The 23,557-nt window shown below is 40.7% G+C and overlaps 1 protein-coding gene across 4 annotated transcripts in view; it reads right to left on the bottom strand.

Moving 5' to 3' along the window:
• Window positions 1–67: 67 nt before the first annotated feature.
• The window catches only part of abcb6b (ATP binding cassette subfamily B member 6 (LAN blood group) b), a 36,957-nt gene continuing 13,467 nt past the window's right edge, over window positions 68–23,557 (bottom strand). Inside the window, exons 14-19 of one of the 4 annotated variants that reach the window (XM_072685665.1) lie at window positions 7,046–7,220; window positions 6,745–6,857; window positions 5,947–6,041; window positions 3,449–3,517; window positions 2,018–2,165; window positions 68–962 (exon numbers count right to left, since the gene is read on the bottom strand). In XM_072685665.1, coding sequence (XP_072541766.1) covers window positions 2,036–2,165; window positions 3,449–3,517; window positions 5,947–6,041; window positions 6,745–6,857; window positions 7,046–7,220 — 582 coding nt within the window. In that variant the 3' untranslated portion in view covers window positions 68–962; window positions 2,018–2,035. Of the gene's footprint in view, window positions 2,166–3,103; window positions 3,518–5,946; window positions 6,042–6,744; window positions 6,858–7,045; window positions 7,221–23,557 lie in introns of all 4 variants that reach the window. The other 3 variants (XM_072685666.1, XM_072685664.1, XR_011980013.1) reach the window with 3 other exon arrangements.

The raw sequence follows: 23,557 nt of genomic DNA, 5'->3' as shown, positions 1-23,557 counted from the left end.
TATGGTGTTGCTCCTTTCTTACCTGTGAACCTCATGTATCTAAACAAAATAAGAGCTAATGCGTAGGTCTGTCACAAAAACTACTTTATTGGACAATATTTTGTTCCAGACATCACTGCGATAAACAACGATTGTCATTTTAAGACCATTTTATGCCACTTAAATAATAATTCGATAATGTATGATAATGCAAAGACCCCTTTTTAAAGAACATTTAAAAGCAACAATAGTTTGAGGAGATGAGGTTTTTGGCCATTCACGCTGCCTGTCAAAAGTTGGCAGCAAAACTGGCCAAAATATCGATGACAATCATTCTTATGTAAACAAACACACAAGCGAAAAACAATGAACAGTACAGAGGTCAGCAAATAATGATAGAGATCATGTCCATTTAATGAATGATAAGTCAATTGCATGCTTAAATCATCTCAAACTGTCTGGATAATGTACTTTCAGACACTATTATTAATATAAAATATGCAAAAGTACACAATGCTCAGAACATAGTGTGTACGCCTGCTCATTCTGCTTTCGTTCATAATTAAGCATAGCTTCACAGGGTTGCATTTCACTTTATTAAATCAGTAAAAAATTAAAAAACAGATGGTGATATGACCTGCACATGTTTACAAGATAAACGTTATGTCGAAATAACACTCTTCTCATTTAAGGACAGTATCTTCAACAAATTCGAGCAGCTTTACTATTCTTAGGATTTTATTGCAAACAACTTCACTACTAACAAAGAAGTTAAATTCCACTCCGGCTTGTTCAAGTCATGCCATATTTAAACAGGTTGACTATTATTTCAGAGGCAGCTGCACATACAATATATATTGCTCCATTTCATTGACACAACCCCAAATGTTCCCTGAGAATCTTTCCTCCAGCAGATCACGCAAGAGAGAAACGATCATGTCCATTCGAATTCCATTTTATGTTTTCAGGCCTGTCAAGTTTGCCTGTAAACCCAGGGCGGGTTTGGCAAAGAAATAGATAACTTAAGCCCAAACTTCAGGACAGTCTAATCGTAACGTTCCTCAGATGTTTTTCCAATCGGACTGGCTTGAACTTCGGCTTATGTAAACTGAGAATTCTTGCTTGTGAGTGTAAAAGTTTTGCTTGTGAGGCTTAATAACTGTAAACAGTGCATGTTTCTCAAGGAGCATCACTGAACATGTTCTTCCGCCTGGCATTCAAGTAGCTTTACATGGCACACAGTGCTATCCAATGAAACACACATCAGGAAATCAAAACAACTGAAGCTGCTGCCTGAGAAGATTTATTAGCCAAAATGACAGCTTCAGCTCTCTGCATCGTTCCTTTTGGCCCCACTTTATATTGGGTGTCAACACTGCAACAACAACAACTGTGTAGTAACACATTAATAATCATTTAACTACAGTGTGTGACTTCTTGATGTATTCACTGCTACAGATGGATTACTGTAGTACAGTTTGTGTAAACGCACAGTGTATATCAGTGTCTACTACATGAGTGTATCTCAGTAACTGTAACAGCATACCTTGTCTTATGTGCTTATGCATGTGTAATAAAATGAGGGAAATTGTATTTCTACAAATTACTGTTTTTCTGTTACAGATTTTATAGATGTATTACTGTAACATGTCTATTAGGACCCCAAACTGTGGAATAGCCTCTTAAAAGAGGACTAACAGATTTAGGTACTGTTAAAACCTCTACGTTTAGCACTTAGTTATTTTTTTATTCTTTCCTTTAAGCTCATTTATTCCTAATTTCATCTATGATTGAGCTTTTTTGAATGATGTCAATCTATTTGTAATTTATCTACGTCTTAAAATAATTGTAATCTTATTAGCTTGTTTTCTTTACTTCTTAAATTATCCTCCCATATAAAAGATGCTAAGATACAAATTTAACTGACTGCAGTTTGTAACAATGACTACACTACCTGTAGTTACACTGTTATTACACAGTTGTTAATGTGTAACTACACAGTTTTTAGAGACACTTAATCTAAAGTGAGCCATTTTACCTGAACTGTGATCAAGTGTCATTCTCCAGTGTTCTGCTGCTGCTCCTGTGGTAGTGTATCTGAGGAAGCACTTGTCTCTGGGCCGTCTTGCTGCTGCTTTTGCCACATGGCTGAGTACAGCCCCTGCATGGCCAGCAACTCCTCGTGCCTGCAACATCAACCAACACATGTGCTCAGCTTCACAGGGGGTCCAAGAGGCAAGCCGAAGCTTTCTCCTGTGTTTTTTCTTTTAGAGACCACTTAGGAGTGAGGTGCACTCTCGAGGCCATTGTGCTCTCTCACTGAGATTTGTTCATACGGAGAGTCAATTAGCAGGGTTATGAGGGGGTCAAATCTGCAGAGGATTATTCAATTAATCTAAAGGGCAGCGTCAGACCTGGAGCAGGTGCTGTATGACGGCGGAAGTTCGGGGTGGTGGAGATGGAAAAAGCTCTCCCGACAACGGAACGTCAGTACAGGAGTTATTGAAAATGGAGCTTAAGAAGGATGTGAGAAAGTTTTGGCCACCTTAGAACACGCTCAGCTTTGAAAAGATTCCCGGTATGAATTAATAAAGCACCCAGCGGTGTTTCTTCACAGCCTTTGTCAGACTCCTCTTCTTGCAGTGTCTTTTTTGGGACGGCTACCTGTTCTAGGCTGGAGACACGACAAGGTGTTTCAATTAACTCCTCTTTCCTAAAAGCATTAACCCTTCACCTCCCACCCCTCTCTCCTCTCTTCCGGTGCGTCTGTGTGCTAGGACAGTGAATGAATCAGTGGGTCTCCATTCAGAGCCGCAGTTTCTGTGGCTTAAAAAGCTTGTGTGTTCTGTGTTTACATCGCAGTGTCAGTCAGGGTTGAATGTGCAAGGGTGTGGGGTTACCTCCCAATTGCCTGTGGGAGGGTACATGTGAGTGTACGTATACATATATGTGTGTGTGTGTGTTTGGGAGTGGACAACTCGTATATCAAAGAGCAGAATGGGATGGGATAGTGTGTGTTGGAGGTTACATTGAGGCTGGCTAGGTAGACTCAATGGAAAAAGGCCATTAGTAAGGGAAGGAGTGTGAGTGTCCTTAGTGTTATCTGTAGATCAGTAGGCTTTACCTCAGGGCTGTGCTCATCTTCTCAGAGACAGGATATGGTCTCTCAGTGTCCGAGCAGTCCACACCCTGCCTGCTCTGGGGCCCTGGGGGGCACACACAGACAGACAGCCACACACACACCTTCCCAACTAATGGTGTTCTTAGTTCATCCCTCCCCACACACACACACAGTCACACACATAACCCTGGCTGCCCCAACATGTCTTCCAAGGTTCACTCTCTACCAAGCCAGAGGAATTTCAGCCAAGCAAGAAGTCGTCTTGTGTTTCTCTTGTTGGACTGATAAGGGGATTGTACTTACGGTCAAATTCTAGAGTACAGTCTTGAACAGTATGAATTTACCAACCTGCCTTGCTCCACAATCTGTCCTTCATGCAGAACAAGAATGAGATCCGCTGAGATGATGGTAGACAACCTGCAAACACAGTGACACTGGAATCAAAAGCAAGGAGATACAAGGACCATATACTGTATCTACAAATGTATTGATATGGCCCAATAGAAATACTCCAAAATGACTTAAAAATTACATATAATCTTTTTACATTGACCTCCATCCAAAGTTAAGAAGGTTTTTTCCTTCTCCTGTAAAGCTGCCATTTTGGAGCTGGAAGGTTTCTGCATGGGAAACTGTCTATAAGCGTGTAGCATGCCTTTGTACAGGGGATACAGATCACTTATGCATTAATTGAGGTCCACCTATTCTCATGCAAATCCCTACAACTCTGCTGACCTACAACAGAATGACACAATGGGAAACAAATGACCTCATGCATCACTCAGGCGAACACTTAGCTAAGCACAGTGGCCCGCAACACTTGCACACACACGTACAGACGCGCACACACCGCCGCGCCTCTTTTAATTCGGGCCCCACCTTCCTGCAGGTCATCTTCTCACCCAGTCGCCCTTCATCTTCAAACAAAAGCGCTGAGACTTCTTTATTGATTGCCACCCCCCACAACCACTACCCCAAAAAAACAGATCAAAGTGGCACCAGAGTCTCAGAGGCTGGACAGGATCAAAGCATGCAGACTCTGATCATGATGTGTTTACAATTTTCTGAGGGGAGAAGAAATGAGAGAGAGAGGGGAGATGGAAGAATACTGTGAAGATGAAAAAGGACAGAAGAGGCTGATTGAAAAGATAGTAAGAAGACGAGAGAGAGAAGAGACAAGACAGAGACAAGGCCAGAGTGAGAACGAGTGTGTGCGGCTGGGACAGTGAAAGAATGCGCTGTTCAAAGAGGTAAAGGAGGGACATTTAGGAGAGAGGAAGCGAGAGACATGGTGATGTGAATGTCAAATGTGTTCAAACATCTAATAAAACTTAATTATAAGCTAATTCCCAAGTAATGACTAGCAGACACATGCTTAGGGGGTAACAGACCTGCAGAAGAATCTTTGTGTAACCTCAGCTGAAGGTGTAAAATACTAAAGTATCTTCTATGGGCTTTGGATTTTCAGAAGGCTGGAAAGTAATTAGTCAACCCCCTTTGCTCACACTGCAGATGCTCACACTTTTTTGTCTTTACTAGAGATGGATCCGGACTTGCCTAAATTCTCTGGAGAATTTACATCCAGCCTGGTCAGATGAAACCTGATTTCTGCTGAGGCACACAGATGGTAGGGTCAAGATTTTGAGCCATCAGCATGAATCTATGGACCTGACCTGCCTTGTGTCAACAGTCCAAGCTGGTGGAGGTGATCAATGCCACAGCATCCCCTTCATTGGCATTTTTATTTATTTATTTTTATTTTTATTTTTATTAATCTGCATTTTGTTTTGTCAAACATCCCCCCCCCCCAATTTTGGTACTGCGCATTAACCTAACCGTTCATAGCTCCGTCTAGCACTAGCAATGCTCCCGACACTAAAAGGGACTTAACACGTCTCTTCTGAAACATCCAAAGCCAGCCACCTCTTTTCAAACTGCCGCCAATGCATTATCGCCGGGCAGCCAACACTGTGGGAGGAAAGTGCCGGGTCCCCAGCTCTGCCGCACTAGCTAACAGACACCTGTGCCAGCCAACATTGCTTCAAGAGTGATGAGGGGAGAGTACGCTATTTACCCAGAGAGCATGGACAATTGTGCTCTCTCAGACTCTCTTGTGATTTGAATTCGCGACCCTTAAGCCATAGTGGTAGCGCATTAGACTGCCCAACCACTTGGATTTCCAGTTTACCCATCTTGTAACAGGAACTTCCAGCATGATAATGCACCATGTCACAAAGAAATAGGTGCCAAACAGAAGAAACTTAAGGGGGCCACAGACCTGCAGAGAAATGTAAGTGTAACTTTGAGTGAAGGTTTAAAATATTAAAAATTAAGTTTATTAAAAGTTTTAAAAAGAGGTTTGGACATTCACAAGGTGGTTAGTGTTTAGTCAAACCTTTTTGAGTGTCTGAGGTACTGGCCCATCTTTATGGCCTTGCTACAAATAGATAATGTCTTGCTTATGAAGACAGTACAGGTTTTATTTATCTTCAAAAGCACTAGATAGCACTGGGTTTGGGGACAAGTTGATCGATTTAATTAGCGACTGAGATCTTCTCCATATGGCCACACTAAAGTCCCTAACAATAGATGATGTTATCTCAGGAATTAAGCTGTGGATTTAGAGCACTTGACGGAGGGATTTCTGTCACTTTTATATTCTAAACCTCAGAGATCATGATGGGAGCACAGAGCCCTTTGGTTACTGAGGCTAAAGCCAGCTTTGATTACATTCAACCCCCCTGTGTCTTATCTTTGAGCAGCCACTCTCTGAGCACATGTGCTGACAAAAGATATTAATAATCTTTTGGGATTTTCTGGCTATGGCTAAATAAGGGCAGGCTTACCTGTGCGCCACGACAATAGATGTCCTGCTAGCACACACCCTGGTGAGAGAAGCCTGGATGTTGCGCTCTGTCTGAGTGTCCAAAGCAGAAGTGGCCTACAAGCAGAAGGTAAAATGTAAGAAGATGGGCTGCAACAGCAAAAGACCCTGTGGGGTTACAATTATGTCAGCCAAGAACAGAAAGCTGAGGCTGCAGTGGGCACAAGCTCACCAAAACTGAATATGACCACACAGACCCAAATTGCCTTGTGTCAACAGTTCAGGCTGGTGAAGGTGGTGTAAAGGTGTGGGGAACGTTTTCTTGGCACACTTTGGACTTTTACAAGCATTGCTTGAATTCCCCAGCCTATTTGAGCATTGTTGCTGACTATGTGCATCCATTAATATCTACAGCTTACCCATCTTCTAATGGCTACTTCCAGCATGATAATGCGCCATCTCTCTAAACAATGTCAAACTGGTTTCATTAACATGACGATGAGTTCTTCAGTGGCCTTCCCAGCCACTGGATCTACAGTAAATCCAATAGAACATCTTTGGGATGTAGAATGAGAGACTGACAGCATTAAAGTGCACCTGAAAATTATGCTTTTTTGAGAGGATGAAAAGTGCTCAGTGAGTGAATTTACAAAATATTTATGTAATAACACTATTAATAATCATATTAATAGTTATAGTAAATAATAAATATAAATGTACTACTACTGCTAATAGTAAACAATATAACATAAAAAAACCAAAAGTTTGGACCAGTTTTCCACCCCCCAACACCACAACCCTTTCTTGAGTCATTATTTACCTCATCCAGTAGAATGATGCGGGGGCCTTTGAGAATAGTGCGAGCGATGGCCACTCTCTGTTTCTCACCTCCACTCAGCTTCAGACCTCTCTCTCCCACCTGTGTGTCATATCCTGAGGAAATAAAAACAAAACCCAAATTCCTATTCGTCACATCAGAGAACCATCCAAGCTTTCTTAAATCTAACAAAATGCCCTCTAGTGCAGGGGTGGGGAACCAAGGGCTGATCTCCAGCACAGTTTGCTGATTTCTACAAGTGACTACAGCTTATGATTGACAAGGCCTGCAGAGAGTGCCGTACCATCTGGAAGGGACAGGATCTTATGGTGAATGTCAGCAGCCAGTGCAGCTTCTTCTACTTCCTGGTCACTGGCACTGATTCGTCCGTAGCGAATGTTCTCTCGGATGTTGTCGTTGAAGAGCACGGTGTCCTGAGGTACAACGCCAATGTAGGAACGAAGAGAGCTCTGTTTTACCTATATGGAAAAAAAGAGCACAATAAGAAGTAACAGGAATAGGTAAAGGCTGTCTTAAGAGCGTGATTATCAAATAGTTTTCTAATATATTGGGTAGACAATATTTCAGCACAGTTATTAACTGCTGGAATAGGGTTTTAAGTGGCTGGTTCTTCAGTCATTTCTCGCATCAGTTCAACAGACCTAGTAAGTTTCTCGAAGTTTGAAGCAATGCTGTTTAGAAGCAATGCTGCTGCTAAAACTAAATACAAATGCTTGTTGCTCTGATAAATGGTCTAGATTAATAATCATAATATAAATACTGCTCCTAGCTAAGAACTGCGAGTAAGTTGTATTGTGGAAAGCGGCAGAAATAGACTCAAATCTATTAGACTTTCAGGACTCCACAGTCTCCTGACAAACACACTACCACTGCAACACACAAAAGGTGTAAAAAACACTACACTGATTAATAAAGGGGTACCCTATAAAAAATGGTGCAGCACAACACAGCAAGCGGCGTGGTTTACCGCACCTGGTGTAAAACTGACTAATTACACTCATTCAGACATTTGCTTAATGCCACTGGGGCTAGCAAGTCTATGCAAGTCTATGAAATCCCTGATGACGTTTTTGTAAATGATACTTTTCAGATCACAGTCTAGTAGTGTGCTGTTGAAATCTACAGTAGTGTGTTGAGCAGGTGAAACCCTGGCAGTTGGGTCTCAAACTTTTAAGCAACTCCAGGGTGCAGGCTTGTGCAATCTCCATTGCCTTTGAAAGGTAAACAGCCAGGTGCTGTGCTATGGAGGGGTCCTTGGTTCTGAAGATCTGAAAGCCCAATTATAAAGCAAGGTGACAATCTCCCCATGCTGGCCTGTTGTTGGGCGGGGTGCTGGTAGGAGATAGCCCCCTGCCGAGATCCAACGCCTGGCAGACGCTGTGAGGCAGTGCCAGCTGACATCAAGGGGCAGCAAGTGGGGAGGAGTGAAAAAGAGAGGAGTAGAGGCAAGAGCAGGGCTGGGATGGACTGTTTGAGAAAAAAAAAACAAGTCAGTAACCCTGCTTTGTCTGACCCTAGAGTATACTAAGCCACAATAAACACCAATCATAACTGCCAAAAATGGATATCGACTGAGCGAAATCTCGATTGCCAAAACACATTTCCATGTCCCTCTACATTCTCAAAATTCCATGGGTTCAGAACTATATTAAGATATTTAGGACTGTTTCCTCTGGTTCACATCGCATTGAGATGAAAGAGGGCAAATGCAACTGGGCAGCCTTTACTGGACCCCTTATATACTGTATATACTGACAGAAGGATCCGGTTTCTTAACAACATACCTCACCAATTAGCTTCCATCAACACTACAAAGACATGGAATGATTTATCTCCCTTTTAATTATAATGCCCATTTCAAATTCCTTCACAACCTGCAACACAGCATATTGATATTCATTAAAGTACTAACTAAACAAAACAAATATTTAAAATATACTCAAAGTAAACTCTGTAACTCAAGCAAGCCTGTACTTCAGAGCAACTTGCAGTAGCCTATAAAGGGCAAATATTTCCTACATTTTTTTCTTACAGATTTATTAGCAGAGAGTGATGACCGGCTCTCTGGTTAGTCACTTTAGACTACTTTAGACAACAGCTAATCTTGTATATTTATTGTAGAACCAGCTATGAGAAAGAACTCCCACACAATTCCTGTACCTGTACAGGTGCTGTCTGTGCTTGGCTCCTTGGATACTGGAACATTCCACCTGTTGCAAAAGTATAACTCAGCCTTTAGACAGCATTATCCATCTAATGCCTTGCTCTACCAAGATAGTTTGCTCGTGTTTTTATGAAGGTTTCATGAATGAGGGCCATTTTTTCTAACTCTAAATAATCTAAGAAACATTCAGATTAATGCCAGTGGTGGATTAGTATGTCTTAAGACATAATAATACTAAGGAAACAAGAAATACAACAAATATAATCTTTATAAATATAGATATAAGGACTGTTGGGTAATTTAGCACAGCATTCTTTTTTTTGTACAGAGCACCATACGTTCCTAGTTATGTCACAAGTCCCGTAGCTTAATATCAGGCCTTAAAAGGAAACATACATCACTAAAATGTCAGGACAACAGCAACATATTACTACATTTGGTTTTGGGGGGAGAGGGGGAAATCTGATTAAGAAGCCATTTCCAGTCCAATTTAGAGTAGCCAACTGCTATCAGATGCTCCTAAGTTTAGACATTACATATTTGGCTGAGTTAACTGTCATTTCCACCAGACCACAGAGATTCCATTCCCTCAAACTATGGCCTGACTGACAAACCAACACGAACAGTCTAATCCTCCATATCATCACCATTCAGAAATGCAATCTCTCTCAGTCACACACAAACCCTCTTCCTCTTGATTCAGAACAGCTATTTTGAGGTTAGCATTCTTTCCAATTACTTAATCAGTAGAATAAAAAAAGAAAGGCAAAGATGAGATTGAGAGACACAACAACAGAGACACAACACCACATTACAAATTACACAGCGTCATTATTGGTTTAACAAAAACTATTTAACTAACTACTTTTAGTTTAACTAAAAGATAAAATGCAGAAGCAGTATGTAAAAAATAAGTACACCCTTATTGCTTCCATAAAATGAGGGTAAGATGCAGTTCTGCTAATCAAATGCCCTTATTTAATGAATCATCAGAAAGTGTGGTCACTTCTATGAAAGCAGAAGGTTTTGCAGTTTGCTGCTCTGGAGAATTCAGTTGTGTGTTAACACAGTGCCAATCATCAAACATCAGCAATGTTCAACCTAGAACGTGTTATGCCCATTCCCAAAAACTTTGAAGTGGACTACTGGAGTGCACGTCCCCCCAAATTCACCCAAGATAAGAAAAGAGCTACATGTCAGACTCCACAGGCCAGAAAAAGACGGAACAAGTCTAACTTGTTCGGAAGGGATAAAAAATCATGGCAGCACCGCTTAAGTTTGCATCAAGTTGCATCTGAACAAACCACAAAACTCTAAACAGTGTCCTTTAGACAGACAAGACCAAACAGGAGATGATCTGGCCATAGTGCACAGCGCCAGCGAAAAATAAACACAGCATATCAGCACAAACACCTCATAATGATCATTAAGCACCGTGGTGGAGGGGTAATGATTTGGGCTTGCTTTGCAGCAACAGGACCTGGGCACCTTGCAGTCATTGAGTCGACAATGAACCCTTCTGTATATCAAAGTATTCTAGAGTCAAATGTGAGGCCAACTATCCAACAGCTTAACTTGAGTTGAAACTGGGTCATGCAACAGGACAATGATCCCAAGCTCACCAGCAAATCTATAACAGAATGGCTAACAAATACAGGAATCAAGGTGTTGCAATGGTGTTTTTGGCTTAGTGACACAATCACTAGTGACATAATCTGTTGGGTGTTTTAACCCAACTGTATGATGTCCTCAGGATTAGGCATTTTTATTATGTCCTAAACCATAAAATCATATAATATAGCTCATATAGTAAAACATATGACTCAAAGAGGGTGTACTTTCTTTTTCACATGGCTGTGTATATACATATGGTACAGCTGGTACCTTTTTCCGTGCCCACACATAAATGGTTTATTTGAAAGCACTTGCTGGATTGACCAACACACAGTACAAGGGGAAAGTCTAAGGAACTGCAGGAAGTACAGACCTGATAAGGATGATTGTAGATTTACACAAATCAGGAATGTAAATTTCTGAAAGTGGATTGAATAACAAAGAAATAGAAAGTACCTTAGAATTTCTTCAGCATAACCCCAAATAATCTAAAATAAAAAATAAGCTAGATGACTGAACTGTGGGCACAATTGGACAGTGACCCCAAACACACATCAAATGTAGTTGTGGAATGAATAAGGTTTAAATTAAACTTTTGAAATGACTTACCCAAAGTCCTGACCTCAAGTATGTGGACAGTCAGTGCCCGGAAAAGCCCAACCTATTTACTTGAACTCTACCAATTCTTCCAAGTTGAGTAGTTAAATATCTAACCAGAATTTGGGCAGAAGCTGGTTTATTGCTGGTTTAAAAGCATCTGGTCAAGTTGCTAAGGGGCATTTAATCTGCCATTAGGAGTTCTGCAGCACAGTCTGACTCTGAATGTACATGTTACATGCTGTGTTCATTTATAATTAAATATAATGCCATCATCAAAACAATAACTGAAGAAATGGCAAGGGCAGTGCAATATCTGATCTGAAAAATAAACACTAAAAAAAGCACAAACCCAAGACTCCCACAATCAATTCTAGGCAGATTTCCACTGCGATTGCAGTGCAAGACAACAGGGTCCTGGGACACAGGAATTATCTGTCTATTGGCTGTTTAATTTTGACACTGATAGCATCTAAACTCCTACATATTCTCAGTATCCAGACCAAATCCTAGGCTTTTGTTCTTTACTGCAGGCCTTTTCATGCAGGAACATCCATGTAGCTCTTAGACTGATCCACAAGGGGCTGTATAATCAACCATCTAAAAATGAAAATATAAAATAAAATAAAAAAAATAAACTATAATAAAATCAAAATATTTTTGGCTGGACTGCAGGATTGACTGCACACATAGTCTACTCACTGCTTTCACAACCAAGTGTTCCTACTTCTCAAATAGGTATGCCATCAGAGGCATTTTCATTGCATGGTTGTGTCTACTTTACCATCTCAAACAGTCCAGTAAACACTCTAAGATATTCAGCAGGCCTGCCTAATCAAAAGATGTACTGTGCAGCATGGCCCAAGTGTTTGCTGACCTCAAGTAACCAGAAATGATCACAACAGCTTTTAAACTTTTTTTTTTTTTTTTTTTAGGACAAGGAGGCTCATGCAGCAAACTCGTACTCTAAGCACAACCATTAGCAAAGACTCTGTGAATCTGGAGATCTGCATAAAAGCAGCAGTGATGTGGACAGGGCCCGAGGGGGCAGAGAGTGTCTGTCGCTCCGGCAGTCCCTTCCACCATTAATCCATGTGGCGTGTGGAACCAGCCTCAGCCTTTTCACTTCAAACGCCAGCTGAATTAGATCCCCTTTTGAAGTTCCCTTTTTGCTTTTGCCTTTTGTTTATTTTTGCAGAGCTGTATTTTTTTCCTCCTTCCCCGAATGCTCTTAATTCAATGTCTTTCCATTCGTCTTTTCCCATTCATCTGGCCTGCAAAAAAGTCAATGTCTTTAATTTATGAACTAATTAACATCAGACTGAGCTGGGTGAGAGGGGGCTTACTGCAGCCATGCGAAACACAAATGGCTTCCCAGGTTTTTTTATTCGAGAGAAGCATCTGTCCCCCAACAATGCCACTTTTATCCTCAAAAAACATTAGTTTCACTGCAGTTTTCCGGTTCTCATTGCAACAATGCCCGAGCTGATTGTAAGCAGACTGAGTCTGCTGGAAAGGCTACCACATGCTTTTCAAATGCTTAATAAACAACCGTGTGAATATAATATTCCACCGAGAGGAATGATCGGAAATTTAAAACGTGCAAGTTTTAACAACGTGTTTTTAAGAGTCTACAAGTAAATTTATGAGTGTTTGGGTCTGTAAGAAAATGTGCTACTTCTTTGGCTTCTACCGTACTTGCAGTTCCAACCTCAGGGCCCAAACTACTAGAGCCCTCAATGGCTAACCAATATCTTTCAGATTGTTATCGTCATTTTCTCTGACTCTGATTACATTTTGACTGCGTTGGGTATTTTTCCCCCCTTTTTCAGTCATAACCGATACCATCTGGAGTAGACGGATCAGGCCGAGAAACCACGGTCTCCAAGAATGTGCACTACAAGACCAGTCCCTAGGCTCTCTCTTTCTCTGAGAGGACAGGATAGAGGGGCCTCCTCAAGGAGAAAATACCCCTCACTTGTTCTAATATTAATCACGCTAGCATGTCTAAAGAGTATTCACTGGCATAAATAAACCTTTGGAAATACAGACGAGGGAATACTTCTTTTACCATGTCACGATTTACGAAAAAGCAGAATTGGTACCATGCCTAATGCCAAGGATTCAGATGGTCATAACAGTAATGTCAGATAACTGCGAACTAATTGAACACATTTATAAATCAATCAGAATCAAATACATGATTAAATTTGACTGGTATGCCAAACTCATACTTGAATATATTTATTGTGCTCTGAAAAAGAAGCATGCTCAGGTGACACTATATGCATTTTATTTATTGCGCTGCAATTGTAACACAAAAAAAACAATGACTATACTTTATGTAATGCTACTCCTGGTGGATTTAGTCCCCATTTTTTTCAAAGCATTCATAAATATTTATATTAGCGCTGATAATGTGCATGAAAAATTCTGAACATTGACACTGGCCCAGAATTCCCATTTAAACTGTGGAATTTTCGAGTCTGTAAAGTGGACAGAACCAGGCCATGACAACTCCCCTCACGGCTCAGTTACTTTTTTGATGAGTAAGAACACTTGGTTATGAAAGCAGTGTGCCTACATTACTACAATTAGCGACACACACACACACATACATACTTTGAAGGCCACTTGGGAAGATCACAAAGATGTTGTAATACATTCTTGGAGAATTTTTGGAAAATACATATGTAAATGCAACAAGAAATTCTGATGCGTGAGATCTGCTAACTGGTACAGACTAAAATGCACATGCTTGGTACCAATGCGCCAGTTTGGCAATACTTTGGGTTGGTTTCAATCTGCCTTTAAAAACAACAACAACAACAACATCTACAAGTCAATGAAAATCACTCAGCCAGTCAATCAATCAGTTTAAATATGGCCTATGTCTTTCATTCAGACCATTTCCAGTGTTCGGTGACGTCCAATTGATCCAGTTGTGGCATTCATCATGTCAAGCCTCACTTTCAACTCTAACAGCTTTGACTGGCGACTCTGTGCGATTCCTCTAAATGGATTAGTCATGTTTTCAAAGACTACCTGAACACTTTCACATGTGTACACCCTAGAGACATGTAACAACAAGAGAAAATTGACCATGTCAGAAGCTTGCAAATGAGGGGTAAAAAAACTAAGAAAAATGGGATCAGTGATATGCAAAACATGAAACGTGAAATTGAATCCACTTGACGAGAACCAAGTTTCGCCTTTCTGACCAGATGTGTGTGGACACACACAAGGCCTGTAACAGTTTAATTCTTAAGACACAAAAATGGCTGACAAGGAACTACCCATGTGCGCTCAACCTGGGCCGAACGTACGGAAAGCATCATGTTTACACGAACCTCCACATACGGCTTTGTTTAACAGCTCACAGACGCCATTACAGACTCCAGTCTCTTCTTCTCAGCCCTCGCCTACACCAGGAACTTTATAATGAAGCACAGCACCCTCTTTCCCACCCCCCTGTCCAAAACACACCTCTGACTCCATCCGCACACTTCCTCTCCTCGCAGCTGTCTTCCAAAGACAGGTCCGTGTCACTAGCCGAGTTATCAGGAGCAGCTAGCACAGACTGCCAGGACAACATTTGAGTGAAGTCATTAAATGCTTTTATGAAGTGTTCCATAAACTGAAATATGATTAACAGGATGCAGGGCCTCAGCATGGACGGTCATTAAAGCAGAATTACTGCAGTGGTGGAAACAGCTGTGGTGCACTGACAGCTAAACTGTTGGCATTCTGTGAAAGAATCCAGGGCCAGTTTGCCAGATATGGATTAGGTCTTGTCAACAGGAATTCCAGTGATTTTTTTTCTTCTTCAAATCTAGAACTAGGCTTAATCTCTGTCTAACATAAAGTTTGAATGATAAACAGGGATGCACCGAGAACACTTTTTCCTTTCCGATATCGATACCAGATTTTACTTTTTAACCAGGTTGTTCTTTTTTTTTGTACATCTTATCCCAAATAAGATGAAAAAAATGCTAGTTTACAAAAAGTGCTCACGAAGCAATTTAACATTCAAAGTTCTATGTATGTAGGGCGTCAGTAAGCTTTATGGTATTGGTGCTTTCTATTGTCGATACCGATATGGTGTGCTAGTGCCAGTATCACCCGATACTGATACCTGACCGGCATTCCTATTAAATATTCAAAATGGTTCTGATAGATAATATTGACTAATAATTTAATATGGTTAAAATTAGTGACTGGACTGAAGACTGTCACCTGTCAAATATCGATGTATAATAATAAATGTATTGTCAGTATCGATATCAGTAGATGATTGTTTAAAAATATATATATTAGCACTGGACAGATGTGTAGAACCGACTGATCAGTTAAGGTGATATATGATGATGTATTTATTGTATGCTAGAGAAGCTGAATGTTTAGACAATGGTGGGCTACTGCCCTAAAATACCTGCACACTGCAGCTTTTTGTATCCACAAATCCAATACTCTTTTATTCTGTGCAGTTTCCTAACCTCAAATAAACAGAAAATACATTATACAGAAATTATATTAGAAAATAAAACTTTCATAATAAAAATCCTAAATCATATTAAGCAGCACAGTTAGCAGAGCGTCCCAGAATCAGAATCAGTTTTGTTTTTTGCTAATTGGCTCTGATTTTTCATGACTTTTCTAAATGAAAAACCTTGTGGTGTTGGTAATGGTTTGAATAAATACACTTTTATTTCAGTGATACTTTTTTGTGTTTAAATTTCTTAGTTCAACACAGAGAATTTGGAAAATTTCTCATTTCTGGCTGTAAGTGTTGCTGTGATAGAAGGTTTCTACAAATCTCATGTCTGATTAATTCACTTGATATTGGTGCTTTATAAGAAATATAAAAAAAAGCTGTCACCAAACATTTAGTGTGCATTTTTATCAAGCTTCTTTGCATTTGATCAGTGCTGTAATCATGTTGGCTCAGAATTCTGCCCTAAATACAGTTTGACTGAAACATACAAGAATGTCACTCAACATAACCTGCAGATTAAACCATTCTATTCATAAAACTCTTCAAAATCTTCTGACCGCCATCAGTATTAAAACAAAATCATCAGCTATAACCTCAATAATGAAGTGCAGCAGTAGATGATGTGCTGGCGAAGTCAATCCATGACGCGTGTCTGTGAGTGTGTGTGTGTGTGTGTGTGTGTGTGTGTGTGTGAGAACAGAAGGGAACACGTGGCCCATCAGCTGTCTGCGTGGCGGCTGTGTACCATGCCCACTGCGTACGGTACCAGCAAGTCCCAGCGTCTGCCCTCTCCCCATCCTCTCCTCCTTTTCCAACACGCCGGCAAACAACTTTGATTTTCCACCATCAAAAGACCCTTGTAATTCCTTTGAAAATGAGCATTTACGAGCCTCAAAAGTTTCTTATATGAAAATGTTAAATATTTCACAGCCCTTTCATCTCAGAGGCCTTGTTAGCGTGCCCCACCGTTCCTCCCTCCACCCCACAGCTTACAGCCACACGGTCCTCCTCACTGCAGGGCTACAGGCCTAGGCTGCTTGTTTGCGTGTTTGTTTTGCAGCAGGCACGCATGTGCCAGGGTGATATTTTCATATCCGGCTGTGAAGCTGTCTTCCCGACTTTTTCACACACACATTATGGTGTAGAGTTACACACAAGACCCTGTCGGTGCAGGCAGACATGAAGGCGTCAAAAGTGTGCTGAGAAGGTTGAATCAGTGACCAGCGCCAGAACAAAAACAGCCCGAAGCCGTCCATGCCATCAAAGGCCCTGGGATTCAAGTGTTGATCCATTATTTCCGTGAAAGCTCTTCTCTGAGAAATGAGCACAAAGAATAGTCAACAGATGTTTCCCACTCAGATAGTGTGTGGAGGTGTGTGCGCGAGCACGTCTTTCTTACTGACAGCCAAAGGGATCTGACAAGGTTAGTAGTGGGAGTATGACAACTTCCTCTTTGTGTCATTTTTCTTTTAAGTAAATTGAGCTGTGGGAAAGTTGTGAAACATGCATAACACGCCTGTCTTCTCCTAAGTACAAACAGTTGTATGAGAAGCTTTGGGGATACTTGGCCAAATTACACATTTTGTCATTTGGATTTTTTTATTGAGAAGAAGTAAACATGGTCTCTGTAGCTAACAAAACATAACACACATCATTATTGGCTTATTTTCCTTAGTCTGAGAAGCTCTGAGACATGTCACCAACTGTGGGAACTCGTGGGAACTGTGGGAATATTTGAATCAAATATCTGCTTTACAAATTCTCAACACTCAGCACCCATGGGCTCTTCTACGCAACTGTCTAAAGATCTAAAAACAAAAGTCATTATGCCCACAAGGCATGGAAAGGCTATCCAAAGATAGCTAAGCTATGTTTACAGTGCAGAACGTCAAGAAAGTGCAGTTCTGGGGACCTGTGGAGGTCAAGATGAGCTCTGAAAGACCAAGAAAACAGGTAGATATTTGCAGGTAAATCCAAATCCCTTATGTGACTACCTGAAAGAGCCTGGATTAATTTTTCCACTGTTCCACTGTGTAGCACTGCTTGCACAAACATACCATTCATGGAAGAGTTATAAAAAGGAAACCCTCATTTGGCCCTTGTCAATAAACTCAACATTTGAAGTATGCTACAGAACATCTAGACAAGCCAGATTCATTCAGGAGACAAATGTGCTGGACTGAGGAAGTCAAATTAGGATGTTTTGCCACGCCTTGCGTGGTATGAAGGAATGGGGTGGATCTTTCATGCTATGGGATGCTCGAGTGGAGCGAAGAATGAATTCCACAAAATATGAGTATATCTTGGATGCAAATGGATATTGGATTACAAATCTGTTTGTAAAATGGTTGAAGCTGTAAAGAGGATATGCTCTGCAATGATTCAGGTATACATCACTGTCCATCATGGACTACCAGAAGAGACACAAACTGAAGGTTTTAGAATGGCAATCACAGTCCCATAGATAAACTTTATGGATAGACCTCAAACAAGCTGACATCTCAAAACTAGAGGCCTTCTGGAAAGAAGAGTGGTTTAATTAGGCACCGTCACATTGATAACTACTAGCTTATATTTCTTCTTCATTTTACTTTTTATAACTTAAAATGATTTATTTTAAGGTTTAGATGAAATACCACATTTTATAAGCCAGGTTTCAGCACAAAGTATAAGCAATAAAATGGAAAGGAAATGTTTAAGACTGTCTCCATTAACCAGACTTGTTTAAGTGCTAAAATCCTTCACACAGTGTTGCCATTTCCTACAACATTTTAGTTGATCATTAAAAAAAAAAACTTATGTTTTCATTTCCAATATCACGTATGTCCATTTGTGTACCTCTGGCTCTTTCCTAACACTTCTTTTGCACAGATAATTTGCTAAATATTAGCATCTTATTATTATTTACAATATACATATTTTCCACTTTTCATTTAGAAAGGCCCTCTAGAAATAAAGTGTCATTGTTCCTTTTAAACGCACGCTCATCTCTTCTTTAACCCCAATAAACTTCTCCACCATACACAGCTCTACAGCCAGAGTTCCGGAGCAAGTGTTAAGGGTATGTCATTTGTTATGTGCACATGACTTTTATCATACACTGTCAAAACTAAAAGATCCTATTAACAAACAACATTTAAACCGGACAAACAGTTCCCCTCAGTTCTTGGAGAGTACACCCTAATGTTCCAGTAAGTTTAATGGTGCTGAGCTGGCCACCGGCGCAAAGGATGAGTGGCTGAATTGATGACAGCTGCTCTATAAAAGCGATGTGCTCTCATGCCTGCTCTATGAGAAAGCTCGCACTCCCTGAGGAGGGTTCTGGCACGCTGAGTCCACCTCATGCTTCCTGCCAGGCTCTACGCACATTAATGCATCAGGAATGTGTGGCTGTGCTGCACAAGTGTGCGGCTGGGTGCCTGCAAGCAGACTGCAAAGAACTCAGGGCTGTAGCATAAAGTGGGGATGATGGAGAGAATGAGAAAAGGCCTGACCATAGCCTCATTCTCCTACAAACCAGTCTGTTATCACAGTCTTATATAGTCTTATCTTAGCACAAATGGTTCTAACATTTAACTGCAGAGATCAGTTTGCTCACAGGGTGAAAAACTAAGTGGACCGGCAAAATTTTATATTTGTCAATCTGGCAACAACTGCAAATGTTAAATTGCTCTGAATCAAGTAAGAGAAGCTGTTAGCATTAACTTTGTTTGGCTGAAATTAATGTTTTTTCTCCATAGTTCTGGATCTGTAGCCCACTCGCTAAGCTGGACTTTGCTGAGCTAGCTCAGCTACAGCTTCACTGAGTATCAGACAGCTCAACTGCTCAGCTACCCACACAAGTGTTCAGAATAAGAACTTGAGTCTAGGGGTGGGCAAAATGACAATATTTTATCGCATTGTGACAAATGTTGTTATCGTTGTGCACAATATGCTTTTTTGAGTATATTGTGGATATTGTCAGTGCTCGAAGAAAACTGCACATCTCATTACAAAGAGCATAATCAGTCCTATTATTTTTTTAGTAAAAATCACAGTACTCAGTATGGGTAAGAGTATTTGGATAGCACATTATATGTTTCTGTTGGTGTATTTTGTCCACATGTCAAAATAAATATCGTGTTTCATAAAAAATAAAAAAATCCATAACGCCCAGCGTGAAGTGAAGTCGAGTGACTGGTGTTAGGAGTAACAGAAAGGCAAATTGAGATTGAGGTTCTGCTGTGTTGGGACTCATAGTTAGCTAGAACTAGCTAGCTATACTTAGCACTACATACGTTAACTCCACAACACAGTCCGTGTTCCAGCTCCCACACATGTAGAGGATGAAGCAGAATACCAGGGAGTGTAAAGTCAGGTCAAGGTTTGCTTAATTCTCCCTTTCAAACGTACTCAGAGCGTTGTTACCTCACAACTACAGAAGGCTTGCTCCCCCCCCCCCACCTGTTTTCAGAGTGTAACATCACCAATCAGCGAGCCCCCACAGTGCTCCCACCCTGTGACTCTTTTAAATACATGAGGTTATGAGCTTATTTGGCCGTAGAATAGACACTAAAGAGAAATCAGACACATCGTCATTTTTAAAATACGGTCCTCAAATTACCGATAAACGGCCCAGCCCTCAGGACTGACACCCTTATTTAAGGATTATTTAGTAAAGGTAATGGCTCTATGTAGAACCATGCAAACTCAAAGATCCACCACCTGGGTGATTAAATTATTCTGTAACCTAGAGGTGTTTGGACTGGTGAAAAAATATTTTATAGATGGCTCTATAAAAAAATAAAAATAAAAATCTATTTTCAGTATTTCTGCTAACCTTAACTCAAAATCTAAACCTAACACTAACACAAAGCAAATTCAAGCGATCATGCAAAACAGGAAACATTAGTTTTTATATTGAAACATTGGTTTCAACGGACATTAGTGTAAAAAGATCTGGAGCATTTCTATTGGGCCATTCATTATGAACGTTTGACACAATGGAAAGACCATTATGTCAAAAAGCAAAAAACAAAAGCTAAATCAGAGATATTACTTGGATCACCCTCCTCATGACAGTAAAACAGTATTAAGTCTATAAACACTGTGTGATACTTTGGCTAAAATACAGCTCCACACAGCATGGCTGGTAACAATAGTTTTACCAGACTTCAGACTACCAGACTTAACCTCAGCAGTTACCAATTACTCTCAGTTTGTTACACTTGCTGGATAAGCGGTTACATTATTACACAGTGAACTGTTCATACACAGTGGATTTATGAGCCTCCTGTTACAGTATACGATATAACAACAGTGTTCAGCTTGTTAGTGCTGTATGAAAAACATGTGTTCCCCCTGTGGTGTACTGATGTACTGATAATGCAATAATGTAACCGATATAAACTGTGAACTGCTTTCCTCTGTTGTAGTCACAGTATGGGTGTTGGGGAATCCTGCTGTGAACAATGATTTCTGTTGGTTTGTAAACAGTTTGGATAATTATGCACAGCAGATCTGAAGATGTGAAGCAGTAGCAACTCTAACCTTCAACCTCAGATCTGAGAAGTACAGAAACAGAGAGAGAGAGAGAGAGCAGACACAGACAAATACAAATGTACACACAGATACAGCAAGAGTGAGTGAGTGAGAGTGATAGTGATGAAGTGAGAAAAAAGTATACACAAAAAAGAGGGAGAGAGAGAGAGAAAGAGACATGAGTTAGACAGACAGTGACAAATGTATGGAAAGGGAAAAGGGGGGGTAGAGAGAGATACACACAGACACAGTAGTGAGAGAGAAGCTGTGAGAGAGAGACACAGACAGACAGTGTGTGAGAAAAATCTATGGAAGAAGGAAAAGGACACGGAGAGAAAGATAGACAGACAGAAGAGACACAGAGACAGTGAGAGAGAGAATGATCTCAGAGAGAGAGAGAGAGAGATGGAGAAAAAAAGCGAGCAAGAGTAGTACGGCGGCTGAACTCTGAGCACCTCTCAGCAGACGGCTGAAAGTCGTGCAAATGGGCCGACACTCCCTTCATACGGCGGAATAAAAGCAGCCTTAAAGCTGTGTATTCATTATTTACCAGTCCCACACTATGATTTATTCACCGGAGAAACTGAAATCATGCTGCTCAAGCACCATTCCCTGCGTGTACGTGCGAGACTGTGCAAGAGCGACTGTGAGGTTTCCAAAAACTGCTATAATTACAAGGCTTCAGGATTACAAAATGTGCAGCTTTTGAGGTCTGCTGTAGCATCACTTCAAAAAGGGCATAATTGTACACTTTTACTTTGTTATTGAGCGCAGGCAGTTAGCAGCGTGTGGAACAAAACCACAAGGTCCTCTGAAAAATCAAAGACAACCCTTCTCTGTGTGTTAACTAAAAGCATATATTAGCTTTTATTTACGTTATTCAGTAAGGTAAGTCAGGCAATACACTGTCAGGTTCGGAAGTCAGCGCAATTACTTAATTTAAAGCATTCAAACAGCTCAAAGGCCTGAAGACTTGACACCATTCATCACAGCGAGCATGGCATGTCACACAGAGACTAATTAAGGACCTCTTTTTAGGAATTCTAATGTGGAGTCGTAGCAAATGGAAGCCCAAATGGAGGCCTTCCAACCCAATACTGCTAACAGCTCTAGGGTGGCTTTAACACTGTGGTGGCAATTTCTAATTCAACCTAACGGCCCTTATAGTCTAAAACCATTTACAAAACTCATGCCAGCAGCAACACACAAGCATGATCTTTTTTATGCTAAACCTTGGATTAGATCCTTGTTTGATAAACAAAATTGGAGGATTTGGCTTAGAAAATGCAGTATTTGGTTGGTTCAGAATGGCTCTTATTCATCCAATAGCCAAATCCAAAGTATACCATGCTGTATACCATGATTACCTCTGAAAACCTCTGCAAACACTTTCACGTCAGTGTCCCTCAGGTGATACCTCACAGTCAGCTATAAACTCTTAATTCTCCAACATTTTCTATTGTCTGGGCCAAGACAATGAAATCATTGTGCAACTGTATTCTCTGGAACCGAGACTTCAGTGCACTCACCCCTCATTAGAACGAAAAAAAAGACATGGTCTAGTGGCAAAGCTTACTTTATGTATGCTATACCGTTACAAGCTGGAAATCAAAGAAAAAATAATAAAACCCAACAACTCAAGTAACTCCTTATATACACTATATGTCCCAATGTTTGTGGACACCCCTTCTAATGAATGCATTCAGCTACTTTACGTTGCACAGCTTGTCTAGTTCCTGTCTAGTCCCTATTGGCACCATGCCTAATGCCAGGCATGGGCTAGAGGGGTATAAATGATGGTGCTGCATCCAATACTTCTGAAATGAGTTGGGGAAGAGGTTACTACCACGGTTGTCACTAAATGCAATCAAAGCTTTCCCTGGGGAGTAGAGATGGTAGCTCCAGCAAACTCTTGACTCTTGATTTCAGAAGAAACAATGAATGAGCAGGTGTCCCAATACTTTTGTCATAAAGGGTGTTCCAATTTTTCGCTTGTTGGCATTTCATTTTGAATAATGTTCAGTCAACCTAAAAAATCCTCCCGCAGTCCTCAACAGCCGTGTCATACACCTTTCTCTTATAGAAGAGCTTGGTCTGTCACATGACCACTACTAACAAGACTTTAGATCCCTATCTGCAGTGGATAGTAGGAAAAAGGTCTTCGAGTACAAGCTTTACTGTGTGTAATAATCAATAACAACATGACCAAGGCTGCACAAACATGGTCCTGAGGACTCCATGCTCTAAACATTTTTGGATCTTCCCTACTCCAAGGGCGTTTTCACACTTGTTTCAAATTGTTGAGTCCAACCCAAGTACGGATTCCTGACTCATTTGGGTCTAGGCAGATTCTGGGCTCAGACAGGAGAATTTCTTCTGAACCATGGATCGACTACCCAATTCCG

The sequence above is a fragment of the Salminus brasiliensis genome, chromosome 8, assembly GCF_030463535.1.
Source record: "Salminus brasiliensis chromosome 8, fSalBra1.hap2, whole genome shotgun sequence".
NCBI lineage: Eukaryota > Metazoa > Chordata > Actinopteri > Characiformes > Bryconidae > Salminus > Salminus brasiliensis.
This window is presented reverse-complemented; position numbering and strand designations above follow the sequence as displayed.